The sequence below is a fragment of the Pomacea canaliculata genome, linkage group LG8, assembly GCF_003073045.1.
Source record: "Pomacea canaliculata isolate SZHN2017 linkage group LG8, ASM307304v1, whole genome shotgun sequence".
NCBI classification, from domain to species: Eukaryota; Metazoa; Mollusca; class Gastropoda; order Architaenioglossa; family Ampullariidae; genus Pomacea; species Pomacea canaliculata.
The window spans coordinates 15,819,264-15,844,356 of NC_037597.1; the positions used below are offsets into that span (position 1 = coordinate 15,819,264).

At 35.6% G+C, this 25,093-nt stretch overlaps 1 protein-coding gene across 1 annotated transcript; it reads left to right on the top strand.

The window, feature by feature from the left end:
* Positions 1–24,789, top strand: LOC112570615 (cilia- and flagella-associated protein 70-like). Its single transcript, XM_025249146.1, is given in 33 exon segments — positions 1–141; positions 310–425; positions 743–929; positions 1,332–1,430; positions 1,686–1,768; positions 2,379–2,555; positions 3,535–3,567; positions 4,733–4,860; positions 5,085–5,234; positions 6,147–6,231; positions 8,083–8,152; positions 8,823–8,884; positions 9,111–9,242; positions 9,573–9,614; positions 12,462–12,622; positions 12,824–12,884; positions 13,146–13,207; positions 14,584–14,646; positions 14,934–15,072; positions 15,295–15,403; positions 15,406–15,479; positions 15,730–15,810; positions 15,955–16,007; positions 16,236–16,351; positions 16,720–16,914; positions 17,231–17,350; positions 17,565–17,609; positions 21,857–21,984; positions 22,322–22,474; positions 22,916–23,077; positions 23,326–23,415; positions 23,676–23,825; positions 24,005–24,789. Coding segments are annotated over 32 exon segments (3,366 nt in total). The 5' UTR covers positions 1–141; positions 310–350; the 3' UTR covers positions 24,086–24,789.
* The last annotated feature ends 304 nt before the right edge of the window (positions 24,790–25,093 follow it).

The window sequence follows — 25,093 nt, forward strand, 5'->3', positions numbered from 1 at the left end:
AACTCCAACTAACTTGCGGTTGTTTTCCGGTCTCTGTTGCTAGGCGCCAGCGGAAGCTGAGGATTTTGAACGTCGTTGATTTTTCTTGACGAGACGGACTGGAAAAATCAGATTCAGTGTTGATTGATTAACATACTTTGGGTAAAACTTTTTAAAAATGGAAATCGTGTACATAAAATGTTGGCTATAAAGTTGGTGGTTTTATTTTTTTCATTTTAAAATATGTGCTAAGAATTGATATAGGAAACTTTGCACGACAGTTAAATGTATTTAATTGATTCTTAAGGTAGTTGATTTTCTGTTTTAAAGGGTCTCTGTCATACTGTTTGACAGTGAGAATTTTATGAGATATGGCTGAAACGGAAACGACACCAGTCAGGCAACCAGAACCAATCATAATAAGTATCAAGCAAGCAAGAAATATTGTAAGCAGGCGTTATTATATATTAAACAAAAAATTAGATACACCTTATTAAGTGTTAGTGTTTTTAGCTGCCTACACCAACCCACCCACCACACATCACACAACCTCTGGTACTGCATAAGCAATGTATATTTTGAATGTCATATATATTGTCATATATTCAATATATTTTGAATGTCATGCACTTTTAAATTTATGTACTTGCACATCTGATTGTCACTTTTAACCAGATATTTTTATGATATTTAAATGAATATTGTTGCTGTTATATATATATATCATCAGAGGTGTGCCTGATATATTTGTTGAATGTTTCAGAGAGGTTCTAAAGGAGATGTAGTTACAGTGGCAGTAAAGGTGGAATTTTGTGAGAAACTTCTTGGTGAGTCCCCAAAAGTTGACTGCACATCAGATGCACCAGCTGAATTCAATTTCAATGCAACACTCAACTGTACATTTGATGATCCACTTGCTATTGATGAAATAGCACACAGACCAGTTGTCTGTAAGTTTTAATTTGTGCCAAACCAGTATTTCATTAAAAATTGAGATAGATTTAATTTTAAAAGATTCTCAATTCATTTTAAAGAGAATTTTCTCTTAGCATAAACATGGTGTGCAACCTTTAAAAACAGTAAAGTTTATTTACCATTTGACTTTGTTTTTATTTCAAGCTTTTATATATAGAGATCATCTATGTGTTAGCTGAGGACATTTTTTTAAAATGCTACTAATGCTAATAGCATAATCTGCCATTGTAAATTAACCCTTTCATGGGTCATTTTGTATATTTTATATCTACTTCTTAACCAGATTGGTGTTACAAACAAGCCTATCACTTTAGTATGTATTATATAGAAAATAAGTCTATTTGAAAATAAAGTGAATAGCTAAATTATTTAATCAGTGACATTCGTTGAGATTCTGCCAAAAGAAAAGAAACAAAAGGAAGAGAAAACAAATACCTTGGGTCAGTGCTCTGTGGATCTCCTATTTTTGCTAAAAGGTAATATTCATTGTATCTGTACCAAAGCCTGTAATATTCTGCTTACACCAGATTTTAAAAAATGAGAAAGACCAAATCTGAATTTTTAGCTTTTTTGTGATTTTGTCAGAAGTACTTATAATTTTAGCAAGAATTTGAATGATATAATATGGTTACAATTCAAGTGTAAATTCTTGCTTATCATTGGAAATCAGTGATTAACTAAATGAAAGAAAGTATGACATCTTGTTTCTAAACTTTATTTTTCCATCCCAGGAGAGACTCACTGCAAACAGACTTTGACCATCAATTCATTACCTGGATCACCTTTTGAAACAATCTCCCAGGAATATCCTTGTGTAAGTTTTTTTTTCTCCCAATCACTCTAGAATCATTGTTTTACCTTTAGGATGAATTAAAATCATGTTCTATGTTTCTGATCGGTTCTATATCTTTATAGTCATAAATGGAAATCAGAACTAGTGAATGATATATATATATGGTTGCACACAATCATGCATGCACAGGTTATAGGATTCCCGCTAATTTCAGTGCTCACAAAAAACTGCACAGCATGTATTTGGTGAGACACATGGTGAGACATGTCAGAGGAATTTTAGGCATTCTCTTCACTGAATATAGAAGGCAAAGTGTATTGGAAGATATGTAAATAAGAAGAAATTATTTTTGTCTTTTTATCTCTAACTTAATTGAGATAACGAAAGTATTTTGGTTTCCTGTATATTTATTGTGCAGTGAAAAAGAAGGGTGCAATTAATGAAAATGCATTAGTTTCAATGAGTCCCTCATTTTCTTTGAAGGGGCCTTTATTTCTAAAGAGGCTGACAAGTGCTTTCCTTTTTCAAATCCTAGAATGTTATTTGTATATATGTATGCATATGTACATTTACATATACTGTACATATTTAGGGACATCAATATTAAAATATTATGCAATGTCATTTGCAGCCTGAGGTTGATATTGAGATATCTGTCAATGAACCACTTTTGGATGAGCACCAGTTACAGGAGGGAAATCTTGTCACCATCACTGTGGAGTCCCTCTTCTCTCCACCTGATACTTGGCAACTGTCAGGCCCGCAGTATTTCTATATTGCTTCACTGCCTATTCCAACTACTTCTGAGGTAGATAAAATATGCTTTTATATGCACATGTGTCAAGGACTTTGGTGCCAAAGTTATGGATCTTTTAAATTAAAATAAAAACCACAGAAATTAATAAATCACAATTAAAATATGAAAAATTGTGACACATGCACAATTTTTTTTTATAAATTTCTTTCCTAAATAATAATAATTTTCCAAAAGATAAAGAAGGGAAACAAGTAGACCTAGTTCTATATAAAAAAACACACACACGCATACAGACACACCCACAGAGTAAGCACAGACATGCATTATGCAAGCACACAGCCAGACATTTTACAGGGCAGTCACTGACTTTGAAACAAATATTTTAAATTAAAGGAGGTCAAAGAGTTTCAGTGATGAAGGATGACAAGTTATTTGTTATGAGTTGATGGGGCTTGGTAGGAAAAAAACCCTCTGTACATCCGTCTTAGTTAATGGGACTCAAAGAAAAGTGGTGTCAGAAGATGAGTAGACCATTTGTGCAGGAGTGAATTCAGAAAGATACTGAGGGTCAGTGCTAGGAAAAGTGTAACAAGCAGAGGAAACAACATCACAAAGCTGCTTAGTCAGGGTGTGATTTCAAAAGTGTAGTTTCAAAGTAATATAACAGCTGACAAATTATAGAGAAAATGTTATGTGAGCCATGACTGGAAGTGACTGACCAAGAAATATACTTTATCAAACTTTGTAAAGGGGTAGTAATGGGAGGTTAAGAACCTTATCTAAAATGCTTTGACTGGGCCGTGCTTACAACAAAATATCATTTTTACAAAAATATGTAATTCTAATAGACCCTTAATTGTTACTGTGTAAAGCTGCTAAAGAAAATGTTAACGAGTTTGTCTTAGAAAGGATAGAGATACAGAAGAAAAAAATAAGATGTAATGTCAGCTGAGGTTAAACAAATTATACTTATTAATGTAAATAAATAATTGTACAGAATTGAGGTGCTGTGCAATGGATTGGTTTTCAGGTGCTATCTTTACTTGAAGGAGAAGAACCAAGAGTAGGAAATGAGAACAGAATGTTGGATTCTTTGGAATTTCTTTATTCTCATTATGTGAAAATAGTGAACTTGCATGGTTTATTGAAATTGCTGAATGACAGATATTACAATATTACAAATCAGCTATCAAAATGGTTGTATTACAGGATAAATATTAAACTATTTCCACTATTTTTGATTGCATTTAGAAATTCTTCTAAAAGACAGCTGTCTTCTATTAGGTATTAAAATATGTAATGAAACATTTAATAAAAAGAGCATTTATAAAAGATTCCTTTAAAAATTATGCATGATATTATTTGAGGGAAAATTTGAGAGCAGATGCTTTAAACAATGAGAACACCCTTCAGCATTGAAGAATTGATTTGTTAGATCTTTGACTGCATGTAAATTCAAAGTACATATTTCAGTCTTCATATTTTCAGCCATTCAGTTTATAGTCGCATAAAGCTATTTAAAGGCCAGAGTTCTACCTTATGGCAGGAAAGAATGATTTGATCCATGAAGCACATTCTTTGTTGACTTATCTATGAGTCATTGCTTTGGTCATTGCTTCAAGCTGGCCCACTGCCTACCTTGACCTCACTATCCTTGGCCGAACCATTTTTTCCTGCCATAAGATAGAAGTTTGACCTTTAATCTCAAACTTGTTAGTCTTTCTGTAACAAAAGAAACAAGTTTGATACAAAATAGGCATCAAAAGAATATAATTAGAGGAAGGAGTTCCCTTGAACCATTATATTCTTGGCACCTTTTGTATTTAAGTTTTTTTCATTCTTTTGATTTTCCAGAATTGGTATGTGTATTTTTAAAGTTATAGAACTGTACGTATTGCTGTTCATTATTTAATTGACAAAACTACCTTATGAAACTAAATGATTTTACTTAAATCAAAGAAACTTTTAACTGATATTTTGGACTACAATATTTTTAAGATAGAGTACATACACGTGTGAGAGAGTTGAGAACTGGAATATTTGGCTGTACAACTATATAAAGTAATTTTTTATGATCTTATTATACTTTTATATTGAAGAAATATTGAGAAACTTGTTTGCTACCTCATTTGAAATAGACTGGGAATTTTTCTTTTTTACAAAAAGGTTAAATAAAGCTTAGTAATTCTCACATTGAAGCAAGAAATGACATAGCTGTAACTTTGCAGAAGGAAGCCCCTGTTCTATTTGTTGGAGGAGCACTGAAGCAAGGAGCAGACAAGGAACTTCCAAACAAGCAGAAGAAATGGGCAGCACCAGGAACAGCTACTGCTAACAGTGTTTATATTCCCAACAGGTCTTTTGTGTTTCAGAAATTATGGCAGTGACTTTGATTTTCATTGTATTTATTTTGATCAGTTGCACATATTTCTGAATTTATTCCCTTTCGAAACTTGTTTCACAGTAGCAGTAGTAAAATTTGTGCAGATGTTTCAGCTGAAAGTTTAAAATGCTGTTTAATCAATTGCTATTGCTGTGTAATTAGAGTTGTCAAGAATTTCATGTTTTCTTTCCCTCTAGTTTCATAGCAAGTGATCCAGTAGAAGATGAGGATGGAGATTTTAAAGACAGTGAGGATCGTCATCATCGTCATTCAGCAGAGACAGAAAAGCTCAGAGTTGTGTGGAATATAGAGCGCAGATGTTACATGGAGCCATTAGCTGTTAAAATGTATGTCATTTTTTCCTGACCTGATGCAATCTGCTGAAAGCTAACAACATTAATCATGAATAAGTCTTGTGTATATATATATTTGATTGAATAACATCATCTAGTCTTTTGGAAAAGAGGTATTGCTTTATGCTACAGCTAATGCCATAATGCACAAGAAATATAAGGATATGTTACTAAATACTGCCAGAAAGCCTGTTCTGCAAAATGAAGACTGCTTATACAGTTGCTGCTCATCTGACAATATGAGGAAATTAACAAACTCTTTTGGTGGGCTTGTGTCCTGATGTTTACATCTATGTCCTATGTTGTCAACATACCTGGCTGATGGTAGGCTGCATTGCTGCTACTACTCCCCAGTCAAAGCAACGGCAGACAATGAGGACTCGAAGTCATGAAGTTATTTTTAAAGTTTAGAATGCTTAAATTGCTTCTGTCTTACAGTTGGAATGAGCCTCAACACAGACCATGAGTATAATAATAGGCAGCATTTTATAAAAGATCTGTAGTTGTGTCACCTACTGCGCAGCATGCACTTGTGTACATCTTCTGAAGATAATGTATAGCTCATATCTGTAGGTTGTGTGTTTAATAAGGCGACCACTTGCTGGCGGCCTGTAGCAGCTGTTACCATGTACCAAGGTACACTCTAGGCCACCCTCTGTGCTAAGCTCTCAGCCAGGCCTTAAGTTTAACTTACCTGCCTTCAATCTTTTATGTAAATCCTGTTCATCTTTGTGAATGAAACATTCTTCAATAATTTAAAACTGAGTTACAGTGGCATCCTTTTTAATAAAAAAAGAATAATTATAAGTGAATCTATAATGTTGTAGTACATGTGTTTATAATAACTTGGGCAAAATTAAAACTTCATATTGTAGTGTTATTAAATATTGGCAAAATCCATTCCAGGTTCCAAGAATCAGTTGCCAAAATGCGCTTTTGGCCAGTGGAGATTTTTAGATTGCCACAACCTTCAAGTGGAAAAGGAAAGAAGGTAAATAATGGTTGTGCATCAACATCACAGTTTCAGTTTAGTGTTCTTTTTTCCTAAAGTTAAGTGGATTTAAATGAAGGATTTAGATGTTGTGAATTGTTTAAGCTGAAAATTTGGGGCTGGAAAAACATCATTTATTTATAGTTGCATCTAAAACACAATTCCAGGCTAGTTTAAGGAACCAGCCATGTTTTATTGTTGAATGATGTCATAGATGCAATTTTTACATGATAGTTCAGGTTAGATCTCCTAAGCACAGCCATCAAAATGGATTTGGAAACAATGCTGTACAGTTTTGAACCACAGTACAGTGAGGAGGGTGTAGCAAGTCATAGAATGCAGGTGTGACAAGGGATAAGGTTATAAACGATAGCATGGAGTATGGCAACTGAGTGTTCACTATGGTAATCATTGCTAAAGAGAAACAATATTGCCATGCCAATGATCTCTTAGTGGAGAATAGAGGAACACCATTAGTATTATTGCCTATCATTTCTTCTATTGTGTTGACTCCCATGGTATTAGACGATGAATTTGTACAGAGTTTTGTGCATGAAACCAATCTTTTCCATCCATTTTGTTGTTTCTAAGGTATACAAACAGACTTTGTCTTAGTTTTCCTAAACTATGTTGTTGACACACCACTGTCAGTGGTTTTATCACATAGGTCATTCAGAATGTCAGCAATGTTGTATTCTACAGGAAGGAATTGGAAAATTATAATTTGTGGTTTGGATTTTCAGCAGTTTGGATATGGTAAATGGGTAATAGTATTTTCATGTAAAGGTCATAAATAAATGGTTTCGGCCATTCTTTAGTTTCTGTATATGCTTTTGGATATGTTGGTCTTACTTGTTTATGTTAATCTTAATCTTCAATTTAAACTACTTATAAATACAAGAAAGATTACTTTGATTTAACTAGATTGCCTTCAGTCCAGTATCCTGAAGGGTACTTTTAATTGATGAAAAAGTTTTAATAGATGTTTCCTCTTTCTTCTCATTTTAGTAGAATCTCATAGATTATGCTGATAGGTTTATTTCAGACTAATATAAACCAGAGCGTGACATAAGCTTTTGATGAGAACATTAACCAAAAATCGACCAAGTTCACTAAAGATCATGTTAGTGTTTTAGTAAGTTTAAATATTAACTTACAAAACTATCTGTAGTTAAGGCATCAGTAAGATATTTTAGATCTTCACATTTCACAGCCTTAATAGAAGTATTTAAAATATAGTCCTAGAAAATGTCAATTTTAATGTTTATTGGCAACCAAAATTTGTAATACCAAATAGTGCAGATATAAGTCTAGTAGCTCAATCTGTACTATGTTATAAATACAAGTTAATCATAAATAGTAGAAGTCATATAGTCAATGTTACATTTAATATGTAGTAAAATACAGTTTTTTTTTCCCTGTATAATTCCTGTTGGCTATAGAACAGAAATAAAGATATGCTATGGAGATAGTACAGACTAAAAGCAAAGCATATCATTCTTGTGACAAAGAGGCATGGATCTTGAAGATTGGCAGATAGTCATGCAAGTTTCATTTCTGCTTCCAAGAGATATCTGTGGGCCAAGAACTTCCTTGACTATGTATTGGATGTGAATTCTGCTTCAGTCATATGCCTCCGGTTCATGTACCACTGATTCATGTGTTTAGAATATGAACACAATTTTCATTTTCCATAGCTTCATGTATCAAAATCATTGTCTTTGTCCAGTTTGAACCCTAAGAATACTTTTCAGTGTATTACATTGTACTACATGTATTTGTTTCTTTGATATTATATATTGCCAATTCCATTATGTAATAATAATTTAAAAATTAATAACCTTGTGACAGGAAGATGAAGGTACTGTCAGTTTCCATGGTGTATCATTTCTCAACTTTTCACCTCTCCTCTATCCTGGTGGTAAGCATAGTAACATTCTTCATTGTATAGTCAAGCATAGTCATTCTTCAAATAGTTCATAATGGTGTTATTATCAGCTGACACTAGCACAAGCATTAATGGTTAGAACTGATTTTTTTTAAGTGTTTGATTTTCTTGAAGGATCTATCAAAAGAATGAAAGATGATTTGTTGTTAAATGCTGCTAAATTTGTGGAACAAAGACTGTTTATAGAGTGGACTGCCAACATAAATATTTTGCTTTAACTCCTAAATTAAAGCCTTTGTAAATGAACTGATTTTACTATCAGCATGAAGAGGAAGAGTAGATTATGCAAGCTTTTGTGTTGATGCAGGTGTAAAATCTCAAGCTTTGTGGTCTGTCGTGTTTTTCATTTATTATCTCTAAGCTGGGAAGGGCAGTAATTCAGTGATTTGTGTCCATATTATGTATTTTTAGGTGTAATGGTATAAAACATTGAGTGGCATGCTGTGTCTAAGCATTTTTGAAAGTGTGATGTCAGATTACTCCACTTCCTTAATGATTAGAGATTAAACAATATTTAGACTGCATTGCAGGTAGGAAAAATTAAATTATTGTTTGTACCATTTGAATAATTTTACTGGTTTTGCATTCTGTAGTTCTTGAATACAAGATAATAGAGCCACACATTGTGTGTGCATATTTTCAGTGAAAAGAATCCGAGGTGCATTCAAAGTGCTTCCTTACACTGATCATCTTCTAAATGAAAAGGCAAGACAAATATTAAAAAATACTTCTTATGCATTATTTTAATTTTAATTATATTTAATTAATTTTACATCAATTTTAATCAGATTCTTAATTATAGATTTGTATTCTCACTATTCTGTCACAATTTTCATGAGAATGAGAAAAGCCTGTGTTCAACTTAGAATTGTTTGTATCTAATCTTTAAGGATAAAGATAACTAAATGCCACCTCAACTTATGTTCTGCAGACAAATCGAAAGTCAGGCATTTGTGAGGATGCTTGCAAACTGGCCATGAACCAGCTTTATCAGACCAGCATCTCGCCTGCACCCAAAAAAGCTGGAAAAGAACCTGAAAAGAAAGTAGAGGCCAAAAAAGCGGTAAGGGAATGAGGGAATCATAATCATGCTTTTTTTCTAAAAAATAAAGTTTCTTAGTTTTTTTCAAATCATCAATTTTTATAAATTCTGCCTATCCAACATTCTCTAAAAATAGTACATCAAATTATTGTGTGTGAATATTAAAAAAAAAAATCAGCAAGTGTAAATAAAAGGAGAGTGTAGGAAATGGAGTCATTGAGCATTCAGAGTTTAATTCATTGCCAGCAGCTACACCAGCCAGTATGTATAGCTGGCTCACAATTCAGCAGCTGGTGAATTCAGATAATTGCTGGTGTTTTTCCAAACTTGTATTTAATATTCCCCTTCCAGAGGTCCAGTAGTGTTTTGCAAAGCCATCCCCAAGATGCAGAGGTTGGTATGCCTGGTATATAAACAGTGGAGTGGTACACACTGTAATGTACAGGAGAAAGTAACAGCTTTATTAAGCAGCTTCAAAAAGGAAGACACACGCTAGACAATGGCCTTGCACGAGGGACAGTTGTTGTATCTATGCTGTTCGAAGTGAATAAAATAATTGATTAGCACTTTAACAATGGCAGTATTTTGTCTGCATGTCTGGAATTTTTACAGAAAATTCAGCCAGTAAATACCTGTTCATCGAAGCACTGAAAGAATATTGTTTTAAAGCCAGAAAAGCATTATATAAAGTGGAGATCTGTGTGTGACTTTTTGAAAGAGTTTCTTCCATTTTGACTGCTAGCTGTTAGTGGAGTGCATTTTCCTTTAACACTTTCAGAAAATATATTAGCAGTATGGACTTTTTCCCCCCCAGAGAACAGCCTAGATACCTGTCATAATCTATTCTTCTGCTCTAACTAACCCATTTAAAAGTTGTGAAGGGTGTTAAATCAGAAAGTATACAGAAGTATCATAATAACCCTATTTATGTGTTTATGAAGATGGACTGATGACTGGCATCAAGTTGTCATTTGCGTCAGCCTTGAGCAACACAAAATTCTGGCCTGATTCAGCAGTAATTGGTTATAGTTAGTGATGGTAAAATTGTTTGGAGATAAACTATATGATGTTTGATTGGTATGTTAAAACTTTGCAACACAAAGCATCTCAAAGATTAAGACTACTGAACTGCATTTTTCATATGAAAATGACGTGTAAAAATGTTAATCTATGACCCTCACATGTCTTGCTTGTTCCCAAGAAGATCACTGTGACCAGTGCAAGTGTGATAATAATATATTCTGCCCACAATCAGAAATATTGATTAGACATTTCAACTCAACATATATATTCATGATGGATAGTATATTAATGGTGTGTTGAATAAGTTACCCCACTAACTTTTGATGGAAAAGAAAAATGGTATGGACAGATTTGATTGTTTGTTTATGCTACTGCACCAAGCACGTGGAAAAGCAGAAGCCAAAAGGACAGGTGACAGCTGTTGCAAATGTCTTTGTTATGATTATGATCATGGTTATATCATTCTTTTCTGTACACTGTGCGTTATCTGAATGAAGTTAAATAAAGACCTAAATAAGAGCAGTGTGCACAGTTTGTTTCACTAAAATTTATTCAGAGATACTTTGGTGTTAAACTTGCTGAGCAGGCCAAAGGAGCCCAGGCACGTATTTGTGTCCTTTTTTGTTTAAAGCGTGTCTTATCCTCAGATTCCCCAGTCTGTTCACTGTATGCTTGCTATGGAATATCCAGCATTATTCAGATATCCTGTTCAAACTTGCTTATGTGACACTGCTGAAATATAGGTCTTAAAGCATGCAGTTGTTAAAAGTCAGAGTAGGACTAAGCTTTGTGCAGCCTTTATATTTGCTGAAGTTGATGGAATGCCAGAATAACCCTTCATAACAACAAGTTCTTTTATAGAGTATTTTTATTTTTTGTCCTGCAGGTGTGTGGTGTGAAAACTTCCTGTTTACACATATTTTTGTTTTGCAAAGTTGAAAGTTCTTTCAAATATGTTTGGCTTTGTGTCTAGATGTTTTTGAAGAGATCAAAGAAATCTTGGAATGTGTTGTAGTTAAAGAGAATGGAGGGACTGGAACACAGTTTGAAAAAAAATTCAGCAGAAGGGTTGACCAAAGAAGACGTACATGCATGAGCACATTGCATAGAAATAATACTGTAAACTTTATGTGAAAAGAATCATGTTACATGTATTTTTGCAATTTTAGTCAGAAGGATTATTTTTGTAGTGTGGGAATTACTGTGGCTAAGTAGTTCATTGGGCATCTTGTTTGTTTTTCCACTAATATGGGTGCTGTTCGTGTTCGATGTTTGAATATTGGTGTTAAACTAATTTTACAGGGTGCACACTAATGCATCTAGAAGCATGCATAAGAGTTCTAATAATAAACTGGTTAAACTGCTTTAATTGATAATATCTTTACACTGGTAGTGATTTATTTACAGTGAAAATAAGTGCATTTTATTTGCAAGTAGGAAGAACTGAAACATGAGTTAGTGACAGAAAAAAATTATTGGTTATGAGCACATAATATAATTTTTCCTGATTTCGTATTGCACAAAGCACTGATTTTAAATTTAAAAAAACCTTCCATAAAAGTCTGTAAATAAAGTATACAAGTGTGCTAGATCCTGTAAATATTAGAGTGCAATGCTTAGAAAATATTCATGTCATTAACATTTTGGGACTATGCATCGTGGCATTACATTTTAAATTCAGCAGGTAACATGCACTAAGTCTAAAATCTCCTGCTAGGCTTCTTGTAAATAAACTAAATAATAATAGCCAATGTTTAAATCTAGAACTATTTGACTGCCATAATTGGATGAGGTCCATGGTGAAGCAGGGGGAAAAGAGCATAAATGTCTTTTACTATGCGTGTTGTCTATTTTTGTGCATTCAGAGTATGTTGTCTATCTCAAGAAGGTTGCATTGTCAGTAGGCATGTTTCATGGAATATAAGCTTTCCAAAAAAAAAAAAACAAAAACAAACAAACCAAACCCCCAAACTGTGGTTGTGACCCATTCATCCAGACTGCTACATACACACATAGGGTCCATGTCAGATGTTGATGATGATGATGTAGTTTTATAACGCGCTAGTATCCGCATCACAAAGATGCGCTCAATGTTGCAGAAGTCCATGACATGAAATGGTTGTTTGCCGACTGTTGGTTTTGGTAGGCACTGAATGTTACAAGTTTACAAATATTACATTTTATTTTATTTTCGACTTTTATGTTGGGCCTCTTCAGGGTGCTTCATTGATAAAGTTAGACTTAGCATCAGATGAAGGGCAGATACCTGTAAATGTGGAAGGGCAGATGTATGCTGATGCCAAGTCCTACATCATGATAGAAGTAACACTTGCCAAACCTCTTGTACCAAGGCGTGCACCAGAGGAAGTAGCTAGAAGGTAAGTCTTATTTTGCATCTCTTCAGCAACCATCTAGTTTGCTATAGCTACAATCTTTCTTGCAAACATAATTTCGGATTTGTTACAGCCATTGAACATGGCATTGCTTCTCATTGTAGGATTTCCACTTTTTGTTGTTGAAAAATGCCATCATACTATATTCTTTTTTTGGTGAGTAGTGAACACGTTTTGATTTTTCAGAGTGGCAGAACTTATTCCACCCCGCCCTGCCTTTCCTAGGAGGACAGATAATGCTGAAAAGGTAGAAACCAATATTTTGGAAATAATGTACGAGCACATTTGCACTTGTACATTAACCTGTAATTTCTGGGATATATGCTGCATTATTGTGCATACAGATGTGTCATGAAGATGCATGTACACGCTTACCACAAACACAATGATATACAGGTTGCTTTTAAAAAATGCTAACTCTTATTGGTTTTTAATTGCTTGCAGAATGGATAACATTAACATGAAGACAGTTGTATTTCTGTAAGTGATTTAACTATGTTGTGAACAGGCAGTTGATGACTTCCACCAGCAAACTGCATCTGTGGCGGCCCTGGTTTTGGAAGAGTTCAGGTTGGTCTACTCTAATGATTTTATAGATTTGTAGCTGTTAATATTTTTAGAATATTTTGAAATTATTTATCTCTAGCAAGGATACCCAGCACTGTCCAGATGATGCCCCTATGCCATATTGGTTGTGCACTGATGGACCAGATGACAGGGCATCTGGACATTATGAAATACCACCAGTCCTTTATGGTAAAGAGAAGATGCTATGCGTAGGGGATGTCATATTAACCTGCCTGGTTGATTTATTTTGCATAATACAAAGACTACTTTGTTGTAATAATTGCTGTGTTTTTAAAATTGATCAATGTTTAAATACAGCTATTTGTACAGCATAGATTAGAAATCAGGAGACTGGAGAAAATTGAACAGTACTGTGAAAAGTACACGCATCAATAGTAAAGAAATATCAAATAACCTTATATTTAATGAGTTAAATATATACCGAATCAAATTCAACTGCTAGTTAAGAGTGAATGACCCAAACAGCTTAGTACTGTTTAACCTTGACAAAACAGGCAAAGTTAATAGGATCATAAATGTTTGGATGTTACCCTATATGGATTTTAGTTTGTTTGGAAGAACTATAGGGCATAGGAGGAGTGAAAGAATGTTTGCATGCTTTCAAGGAGAGACATTAAGATTGTAGATGGAATAAATAAGCAAACAACAGTGAGGATTTTAGCATAATATATTTACAGAATATTTGGTAACTCTGTTAATTGTATCCCTAAATACCTGCAGTTACAGTTAAAGAAACATAAAAAATTAATGATGACAAAATTTTGATTTGGCGTTACTGATTTAACAAATATTTCTACAGATACAAAAATCATTAGAAAATCTTATCTTCCCTCTATGCTTGGGAAGATGAAATCCACTTTCTGCCCATTTTTAGCTAAAGGTAAAGGTCGTCCCCTTACTTTTTCGGGTCATTGGGACTGAGGTGTTAGAGACCTGACTCTTCTCGGGGCCAACTTTACATGAGGCCGTTGCCCATCTCCTCTCCCCCTCTATGGGGTTAGGTTCCCATTCCTGCCAGCTGGGTCGAAGGTTGATGGGGGGAAGTTTGCTGGCTAATTGGTATCGAACCAGCATGTCTCTCGAATCAGATGCCAGTGCTCTAACCACTCAGCTATCCGCTTTCCCTATTTCTAGCTAGCCTGAGGATGAAATTTATTGATCATAAATACTTTAGAAACCCAAGTTTCTTCTGACGTATGCTCCTTCTGTCTACACATAGTGAAGCTACATGCAGAAAATTGTGTATTTTTCTTCACTATGCATTTAAAGCCAGAGAAAGAGCAGTCTCTGATCTGAAAAAAATTTCTTTTATAAGATATCTCTGGTTGAATGAAAGGGGATTTATGTTTCATTCTTAGGGAAATGTTTGGAGAAGAAATGAAAGCTGATGGATCACAGAGCAGTGAAGCCATGGAGCAGAGGTAAGGCTGTCAAAAAAGTTGGAGTGTTATACAGTGTGCAATATACAATTTGTGAACATGAACTTTGAAAATTTTATAAAAAAACTAGTTTAGATACTCTTAAATTTTGCGATTTTTTTAAAAATCGAATTAGCAGCAGTACAAAAATTGTTGCACTACCTACAAATAAGTGTGTGTACTTTATATTTTGATGATTGCAATAAGTGTAAATTTATTAAAACAAAAAAAAAGTATGGAATTTTGATTAATTAATTCACTTTATGCTTGCATTTGTATTTACTGCATAGGCGCCAGAAGCTTATGTACCATCTGAATTCATCAGGAAAGTATTTTGCCTTTAAGGAGCAGTTAAAACATTCAGTAATAAAGATAGTCCGTGAGAAGTATTTGCGGACGACCAACTTTGATGACAGACAAGAACTGCAGGTAAGATCCATCACATTAATGTTCAAAAAGTAGATATTATGCAAGAGGAGTACTTTGGCCACCTTTAATTTACTGTGTAGTATGTTCATTAAATTGTGGTATTTTGAAGCAAGTTTTATTGTACCTTACATATGTCATAGTTATAAGTCATCGTGTGGGAATGATGTATCATGTTTGAGGAGTTAACCAGAAGATGAAGATGGACATGCCATACACTTTCAGAGGTTCCTGAGTGAACTGTATGTCTACCTTGTAGACCAGATGCACCAGTCCCTAAACAAAGTGCTGCAGATTGAAGATCAGCCGCCTGTTCCTCCATCTCTTACCACCTCTGACAACTGAAGCATTTTGCTCATGAGGCTGAGATCAACCAGAAGTTTGCTCTGGCTGCTAAATACTACCAGGAAGTGTGTCAGACTTGAGCAATTTGCTTTCTTTTTTTTTTTACATTATGTTCATCATATGATATATAAAACATTTGACAGCAAGTCTTAAACATATATAACCTTTGAAACAAAGGAATTAATGTGACATAATTTAGAAAATGCTGGATTGTATATAGTGTGCATTCACAGACTTCCTAGCATAACCTGGATGTCTATTAAACGTTGGATAATATTATATATTGTATATTTTGTGATTAATACTTTGTTGCAGATAATTATTCGTGATGAACTCAACGCTGACAGCTGGTTTGACTATGGCACATTTTGCCTATATGTCAATGATGTCATTAAGGTATGCATGAATAAATCAGTCAGCATGTACATTTCATTTACAGTTTTGCTTTATAATTTAAATGCAGCCTGGTAGATAACTGACTAGAAGAAATTAAAAAATAAAATCATGTAAATAATCAGTATTTTGTGTTGTTTGTTCCAGGCAGAAGAATGCTTCAACAAATGTATCTCTCTCAATCAAAAACACCTCTCAGGGTGAGTCTGTGTGCAGTATACTTTTTTCTCATGTTCTACTGTACAAAAGGTCATTAGCACTGGATTATTTTTATATAACAGTCTTATGGTGTCTTTACCCAGTCACTTCTTTTTTGCTGTAATGCTACTGGATTTCTACAAATCCGTAACTTTTCCCTGAAAGGATTCCATTGCTTTAGTAACAGTGAAGGATTAATGGAGTAAACTTGTTGGTCTGATATTTTCCAGGCTTATTCTGTGTGGCATAGTAAGCACATTTTCCGAAAAAAATGATACAGCTGAGACGTTTTTTGAGGCAGCCACAAATGTAGATCCAAAGAGCATCTTAGCTTGGACAATACATGGTAACCATGGGTTATTTTTCTTTTGATTTGGTTTAGAGTGCAGAAGATAAATATCAGTATTAGTGTGTAAATTGGTTTTTCATTTTTTTCCATTTTGTTGTTATATCTTGGATGGCCACATATGATATCAGTACAAAAACATTTATTCCAACTATTTGAATTGTAAATAAAACGAGAAATTAGAATCAAAATCAATGTTTTTAATTAAAAAAAGAGAATTTTAACTATGTGATAGTATGATAATGATTAATGTAGAAAGTATGCTAACAATTCTGACTGAGCTTCTGAAAGAATTATATGTAATAACTTTTTGTTCATAAAAATTGTGTATTCCTTATTCTCATTTCATAAACATACATGGTCCTCAGGCTTGTTTTATGATGCCATCAGCAATGACATTGGTGCTGAGATGGCTTACTTAGAGGCTAACAAGTTGAATGTAGCACAAGCCCGTGCTTTGCTTGAAGCAGAAATGGAGAAAGAAAAGAAAGAAAAGGAAAAACTAAAAGAAAAGGAGCAGGAGGGCAAGGCAGAAATTGTTTTGGATGAAGAAGGTGAAAAAGGTAGTAAACAAAACAGTTTTTATGTGAAATGCTCGGTATGTATGTTGTCTGAGTGCATACAAATTGTGTTCATGATCTCAGTCATATGCAGCAGTCATTTGAATAATGTAATTGTAATTTGAATAATCCTGCCTTGTGAGTTTAAGTGCTATGCATGTCACCTCATCATCTGCATGTGATGTCATTACAGTTTATTTTGGTGGTGTTAGTGACGTTGATGAGCATATCATTTAAATACTTTCATTTCATGACCTCTTCAGTCATCTAGTTCAAAGCATTAGTAAGTAGACTGGCACATAATATTTTCTTAACTCAGCTGGGGAGCCTTTTACTGAAGCACAAGAGGCCAGTAGCACTGCAGCTTTAGAAGGCAAGCAGCACCTAGTTGGAGACATTTCCAAGGATAAGGTTCAAGCAACAACTGAGCGAAGGCGAGGTGAGGATTGAGGCAGGTCAATAATGGGCATTTTAAAGGGCATTTTAATAGAGCTTGGAAAACTTCATATTTTTTTTTCCCAAATTATCCATTTTACAGAGACTATAAGAGAAGTAAATACAGATTAACTTGCTAAATTGTTTTTGCAGTTCATATAATGTTTGTGAAGACATCATATTGTAAGGTAGGAAGCAATCATTGATATGTCATATAGGTGACTCAAAGGGCAAAGTCGCACCATTAAACAAAAAAAAGAAAGGTAAAGAGCATGATGAATTCAATATTTGTTATGAACGACATTTATTAAGGTGTTCCTTTACTTCATTCAAAAACCAGCGGGTCATTTGGTGTGTCTTGCATAAGTTTGCTTGAATGAGTGCATGTAATGAACAGGGTGTTACATATCAGTTTCTTCTTCCTACTGTACCAGATAACATGACTATGTGGAGTTATCCAGATTAGCTACTTCCATTCTAGCTGTCCGTTCCCGACTGATCAGCAATGTGTGCCAGCTACCTCGTTTCCGCGGTTTCTTGCATATTTGCAATGTGAGGTCTGTGAAGTGAGGTGAAGTCTCCTGCTATCTAACAAATGGTCACAGTATACCGACTGCCTGTCCTGCTCAACGTTTCCTTGTGAAGTTTGCCGCTAAAAGGAGGGTGCTAGTGGTCAGAGACGAACCGCGGCCGGAAAGTAAACACCTCGGCCTGTCATATGCTTTTATCTTTAGAGCTCTGTTGGTAAGGCTAGACATCCATTTAAAGCGCCTCGTCCCTCTATACCGAGAGACAGCGGTTCCTCGACTCGGGCTACTTTCTTCATAGAGAGAGAAGTAGAGGGACCAGGCGAGCTGGCGATTCAAGCACTTTTTAGATAATTTTGAGGTAGAAGGTGTCTGTATTAAGCATCATTCGCAATATGTGCTCCCGTTAGTACGCTGTTCCATTCTATGAAAGAAAAAAGGGGGTCACCAACATATCAATGTGTTTTTCACTTCTGTGTGTGCATGCGTGTTCATGTAATTAGATTGCCTACCCTTAAAAAGGTATGTGCGCATGGTCGATGTTTAAGAATGCGGCAGGATTTTTCCAAAGTGCTGGCGTGAGTTTTTTCCGCCACCTAATCGCTGGCTGAGGTTGGCCAAGAGACGTAAAGACTGGATGTAAAGACGATCTACTGCTTAATGCACAAGACGCCACCCAAGTTCGCTCCGATCTTTAAGGTTTGATTGTTTCTGACCTCGCTGGGGTGAAAATTTCACCCAACGAAGTCAGATTTGGAACCTGCACAAAATTTCCTTCACCTGTGGATTAGCAAGGTTTCGACAGACCCTCATCAACCAGGTTTCCCTACCTGAGGCAAGGGTGACTCCTATCCTGGATACTGTGGTCCGGCTTTTGTCCTCAACCACTTGTCTGTTCCGAGACTGGTTACATCTTCTGGGTCTCCTGAATGCAGCATCAGATTGCTGACTGTGCAGACGCCATCTGCAGAGGACGTTTTTAACCCACTCGAGGCCCACTTCAGGTCGGTTGAACGACCAGGTGCCACATCATCTCTGGGCAAACAACACCTTCAGATCCGATCGAATAACAAGGCCGCGCAGCTTTGACTGGAGCCGCCGAGATCTTTCTATCAAGTGTATGAGCGAGTGTGACTGACGCAAGCCTTGGTACCTGGAACGTTCGGTGCGAGAGAGCGCATGAGTAACGAGTAGATGAGGGATGTTTCTAGATAACATTTGTACTTTGTATATAAGCACTGAGTGAGAGCGAGGAGTAGGGCAGTCGCAGCTGTATTTGTAGTCAGAGTGAAACAGCAGAGTTGCGGAAGGTATTGTGGGCGTGTGTCGCCGATAGCTTAATTGTTGTGTCGCCTTTGGTCAGCGAGTGTCGGTGTGATCCAGAATTGTGAAGCAATCCCTGTAAAAGATTATCATGTCCGACAACACTGCGGCAACACTTTCGCCAGCAAAGAGGGACTTTCTCTCCAGTGTGTGCTTACTCATGTGGCACATTCTCGCATGGTGCCACCAGCACAATGTATCATGTTGCGGATACGCCACGTTCCGGGGATGATTGAATGCGGTTGCAGATTCATGGGTCTACCCTGCCTTTTCTGCTCAGTAGATCAGCTTGGAGGCTGGAATTGAGTTATATCTTACAATTTATGATTGGGATGACTTGGCCAGCCTTTTTGCTGGTTACCACACTCCCCACCTCATATTTATTCATCACATAGTCATGTCATCTGGTACAGTATGACGAAGAAATTTAATTTTTCATGGTAAAATTCCTTTCTTGGAATACTTACCAGATGACATGATCGCTATTTCCATCCCACATCCCTGCTGTGGGTCTCCTTTCAGTCTGGTGAAAAACTGGAGAGGTGAACTCACAGGCTATAGGGAGCCGAATGGGGGATAAGTTGGTTGAGTATGTGTTTTCATCATTCATTTTTCATTGCTGACCAATCTGGAATGGACAGCTACAATTGAGGTAGCTAGTCGAGATAACTCCACATAGTCGTGTCATCTGGTAAGTACTTGAAGAAAGGAATTTTACCATGAAAAATGAATGGTATTTTTTGTTGTTATTTTATTGCAGTTAATTTTATTGTTATTAAGAACTGGACATGTTTAATGTCATTATTGTTTTGTTTGTAGTTTCTCACTGAAGAAAGAAACTGTTGAAAAAATGTTCTGCTCATTACTCCAAACAAAAAGGCCTATCTTGACATTTATCAAGGATGGAACAAAATCAAAAGAATAAATGTCAGTAGAAGATGACATGCTAAGTACATATTTCAGAATAACCGCTAATAGTATTTTAAACTCTGGCATAATAATGTGTACACTGATGTCAAACACAGAATCACTAGAAGCGTTGAGAAAGCAAAAGCTGCTGATTTTTGTATCAAGACTGCTACTTTACAATTTGGAAACAGTTGTTCCCTGTTACAAGCAAGACTGTCTTCCTTTTCTTACAAAGAATGCGTCCAACAATTTTGTAGGAAGCATGGCTGCCCCCTTCATGGCCCCAGGAGACCCTAATCACCACAATGAAACCATGGGCACATGTGTGCGTGTGTGATTATATGTTCATAGTGAAATGGCGCAGGTTAGTCTGCCATGGCAATATCTCAAAAATGGTCCTTCAGGGATGGCATGTGCCGCTAAGGTAGAAGTGAAAGAACTGGTTGGCAAACGTGAAGGAATGGACCAACTGCTCCATGCAAGAATTGCTCACCCTGCCCAAGACTGGCCCAGATGGTGTGCCATGGCCACTGCTGTATTTAGTCTGGTTCTGGTGACAGGTACCAGCAGCCCAGCCCACAAGTGGATGATGATGATAATAATAATAGCCATTTGTTTCTATGTAATCAGTCAGATCGCTTCTTTGTTTCTTTGAAGTAGTCTATGTTACTTCCAGGTCTGTACTTTCTTCATATGATTTTCAGTCCTTTGTCATTCTCTGTTTTAAAAAATCAACTCAGGGACCATGATTATTCTCTTTTTGTGGTCCTGTAGTCTGGAATACCTTACCTCTCTCTATCCAACACTAAAGAGACTGCAGACCACTGTTTATTTGTCTTTAAAACTTTATTCTGTTCAGTGTACCAGTCCAAAAGGGACTTCCTTCGCCACTTCTCCAATGCACAATTTTCTTTTCCAATTTTAGTTTATTGCAAATTTGAATAATGTATTAGCTGATAGGAAAGTCTTTGATTGTAAAACTTTATTTCTCATTTGCCTGCACAATTGAGTGTATGAACCAATTGGATGGACAGAAAATGTTTTGAGTGTTATTTCTTTTTATGTAAGCACCATGAGCTCCCTCTTCAGGGGAGGGTATATGTAGGTTTGTTTTCATTATTATTATTTCCTTGTGAAGAATCTCTATAAAACAGTACATTAATAAAAGTGGTTTTGGTTAATGTCCTTTATTCCTGAAATTTTAAACAAAAACATAATGCCTTTTTTTTTTACAAGAGCATTACTGATGTTAGAATTTAGATGACAGTAACTAGAGTGCATGTTTACACCTTTCAGGATGCATGCTGGAAAAGACCAGGTTTTTGCATCATCTAAAAGATGTTTAAAGATGTACTGCAAACATGCTTTTTTTTAAAAAGTATGCATTAGGTACACTTTGCACATGTCGTCGTTTGTTTTAATTTTTTTCCTTGTTTATGTGATGCCTTTAATAATTGTTTTGAGTTCCTGTAGATGCCATAATAGTGAGCTGCTGTTTTTATTTTGTTGCCATTATAACTCTTGGTGCTTTTTTTTTGTATGCCAACATTCCTGACTGCATGCCTGCCTGCTTGCCTACCTCTCAACATGCCTGCCACGTTGTTCAATGGACTATTTGGTTCAATTCTGCATCGTTGTGGTTCTGAATTGCCTTGGACTTATTTTGCACTGCATGGGGTATTTATGCATGGAGATAGGTTCAGTAGTGGGCTCAAATTCAGGAATGAAGTCTGTGACACCTTCTCGATCAGAAAACATTCAAGCCAAGGCCGAACTGGAGATTAAGGAAGAGGCAGCTCCTTCTCCTGTCAACCCAGTCCCAGCCGTCAGCATCTTCATGCAAGCTGTGGAGTGGCTGTTGAACGTCAAGGCTGTACATGTATGTAGCATCTGTGTCTTTTCTTTTGACATCTTCTACATTCTGATTCTTGCTTATGAGAGGAATGTTGTTGACACAAATACTTTGTGTGTGTGATTTACACATGGTGATCTTAGTGAACTTGTTTATATTTCACTCAGATATGGGCATCACTTTTTGCTAAAGAATTGTTTGGGAATAGCTTGAATAAAAAATAGTCATATGAAGTATTTTATAAAAAGCACAGCTTGGTTGGTTGGTTTTCATGCTGTGCCAGCGTAATATCATGGGAATATAAAAAGCACAGAACAGTGAGAAGCTGAAATGTCAGATACATTTGCGACAATGAATTTTACAGTTTACTGAACTAGCTTTGGCTCATGAGCTTCTAACATCTCCTGAGGGGAAAACATATGCCTATTACATTGCTCTTGCTCAACTGAAGATACAGACGGAGGAGTACGAGGAAGCAGCAAATAACCTCAGCGAGGCACTGCAGATAGATCACCAGGTTATGATTTTGCATTTTGCGCTATTTTTGTTGTAGTTTAGTTGGTAGTAAAAGTTAAGTGGAAAGAGGGTATTATTGTATTTCCATGACTAAAATACAAAGTGGTTAAAAAGTGCAGAAAAGTTTGTAAATGTACTGATCAAGCTAGGGTGTTAACTCTTCATGTTTTAAGTAATGTTTCATTAAATAAGTACTTTTTTTTTTTTTTAATAAGTTTAAACTAACACATGGTAGCATAGGTTTGCTTATAACTTTATAATAGCCAGTGATTATACTATATATATATATCTTTAAAATTCTTTACATAATTGAATCAATTTTATAGTTTGACATGTAATCGACACAATGCAATAAATGTGTGAGAATCTTACAGAAAGGACGTTGGCAGTTAAGCTAATCAAGAGTTAAGTAGGCGGTAACATTGTGAATGTGTGTTAACAGAATCCAAATGGCTGGGCTCTAATGGGACATGTGAGGTATCTGATGGGTGACAGAAATGCAGCTCAAGAGTGCTATGAACGCACACTTTCCTTTGTAACAGATGCTTCTGATACACACTCCATTTATCTCCGCCTGGCCTTCATTTACCTGCATAACAAAGAGGTTGAGTAGCAAGATTTGTTTTCAGATTTGTTGAATGAGTTGCTGCCAGAAAAAATTTGACAACAGTGAGAATTAATATAAATTTTTTTCATAACACTTCTTTGTAACTGCAGGCGAAGAAATTATTTGGCAGCTTTCATTTAACTATCATCCGATTGTTGCTTACAATATGCCAGTATGCAACAGGAAATGAGTTGCCACAGTTGCATGAGAATGAAACTAATTGTACATTTCCTTTTAATGAGCAGTTTCAGAAGGCCAAGGATACCTTCTTGTCAGCCTGCAAGCGATCTCCATCGTGTGTTTCCTGGCTAGGTACAGGCATTGCTTGCTACAGGGTGCGTTCAAATTTACTTATTAAAATGTTTTTGTTGCTTATTTCGGGAACGTAATGATACATTAAAAAAAATTGTCGCCTGAATCTCTCTTCTTTGTCAGGATTATTTCAAAGAATGAATAGGGTTAACTTTATAGTATCCCTCAAGTTAAGCTTAACAATATGGCTATTAGTTTAAATAGGTAATACAGATTTTGGCAGTTAGTGGGCGTAAAATGATATTTAGTTTTACAAGTAAAATAATTTAGTTCTGATTTTCAGTTGAATGAACTGGAGGAGGCAGAAGATGCACTAATGGAGGCAAACGTTCTTGATAATAAAGACGCAGAAGTGTGGGGTTATCTTAGCCTCGTCTGTCTGAAGACTGGTCGAAAGGTGGAAGCAGAACAAAGCTATAAATATGCCATCAAGGTGAGAGTCATGAGTTTACTACGTGTATCAAGAATTAACAAAGATTTGTGATATTTTACGTTTCATTGAAGTAAGAGACAGATTTACCATTAAAGTATATTTGATAAGGTGAATTTGTTTCAATGTTTACTTCAGTGCGTGTTTAAGATGTGCAGCAACAAAATACATTTCTTTTGCAGTTGAATCTTGAAAACAAGGACCTCTTGGAAGAAATTCGTGCAGAGCAAGAAAAAGCAGGTTTTGGCAATCCTGAATACTAAGTGCTTCAGATAAGTAGAGATAACTGTGACCAACACACGACTTGAATTCAATAGGGATTAGCACCAGGAAATAAAGATTCTAAAGAGTCTTGAGTTAAACAGAAAAAAGAGCATATATTGCCTGACAACCATCATTTTAGGGTTTGTGCTGCTTGGTGCAAGATGAGTTTCATCTTTTAATATTCCTGGTATCATATTATCTGTTTAACAACAGATAATTTATTTAAACAGTATAGTAAGGTAAGGTTTGTCCCCTGTCAGGTGTCAGCTAGTGGGTCGACAGAGGGAAGTTTGCAGCACTACAGGTGTATCAACCGGCATGCTTTTCAGTTTGGACACCTAACCACTATCTACTTCCCCCAAGCATTAAAATAATTAAGATACTGATGATGATATCCTAACTTTGTATTGGACTGTCAGATCCCCTAAAGCGCTATTTTTGAAAGACAATGGAAGGAACTAAATAAATGAATAATGAAGAATAAAGTTTTTTGATATGTGGTAAATTACAGTATTATAACCTGTGATAAGTAAAATTTTATGACACTCAGATGTCGTTAATGTTTATTTATTTTTAATCTAAATCAGTTTGTGGATAAATTTTCACTCTTACTTGGACGGACTTTGTAAATAGCATTCTGATATTCTTTCTTTAACCAACATTTTTATTTATTGCACAGTGGATTAATAAAATAATAATGAAATAATGGTTGATTTGTTCACAGTCCGTTAGACAGAGTCAGCGTAAATGTTTCTTTGATATTTTGTATGACTGTATATGGGCGAGGGGAAAAACCTGATTGTTTCTGATCGTTTCACGCATGTGCCTTGTACTCTAAATACTGGACTGAGGGATGGATCCCACAAGCTGAACGAACCGTCACAATCCTGTAATTCATTGATATGTTAGATTGACTTAGATAAAATTGTATCATTTACTTAAATCTATTGAAAAGTGTAATTAATGGTTGTGTGCCATTTCAACTGCTTAATTCCTGCATGAAATTC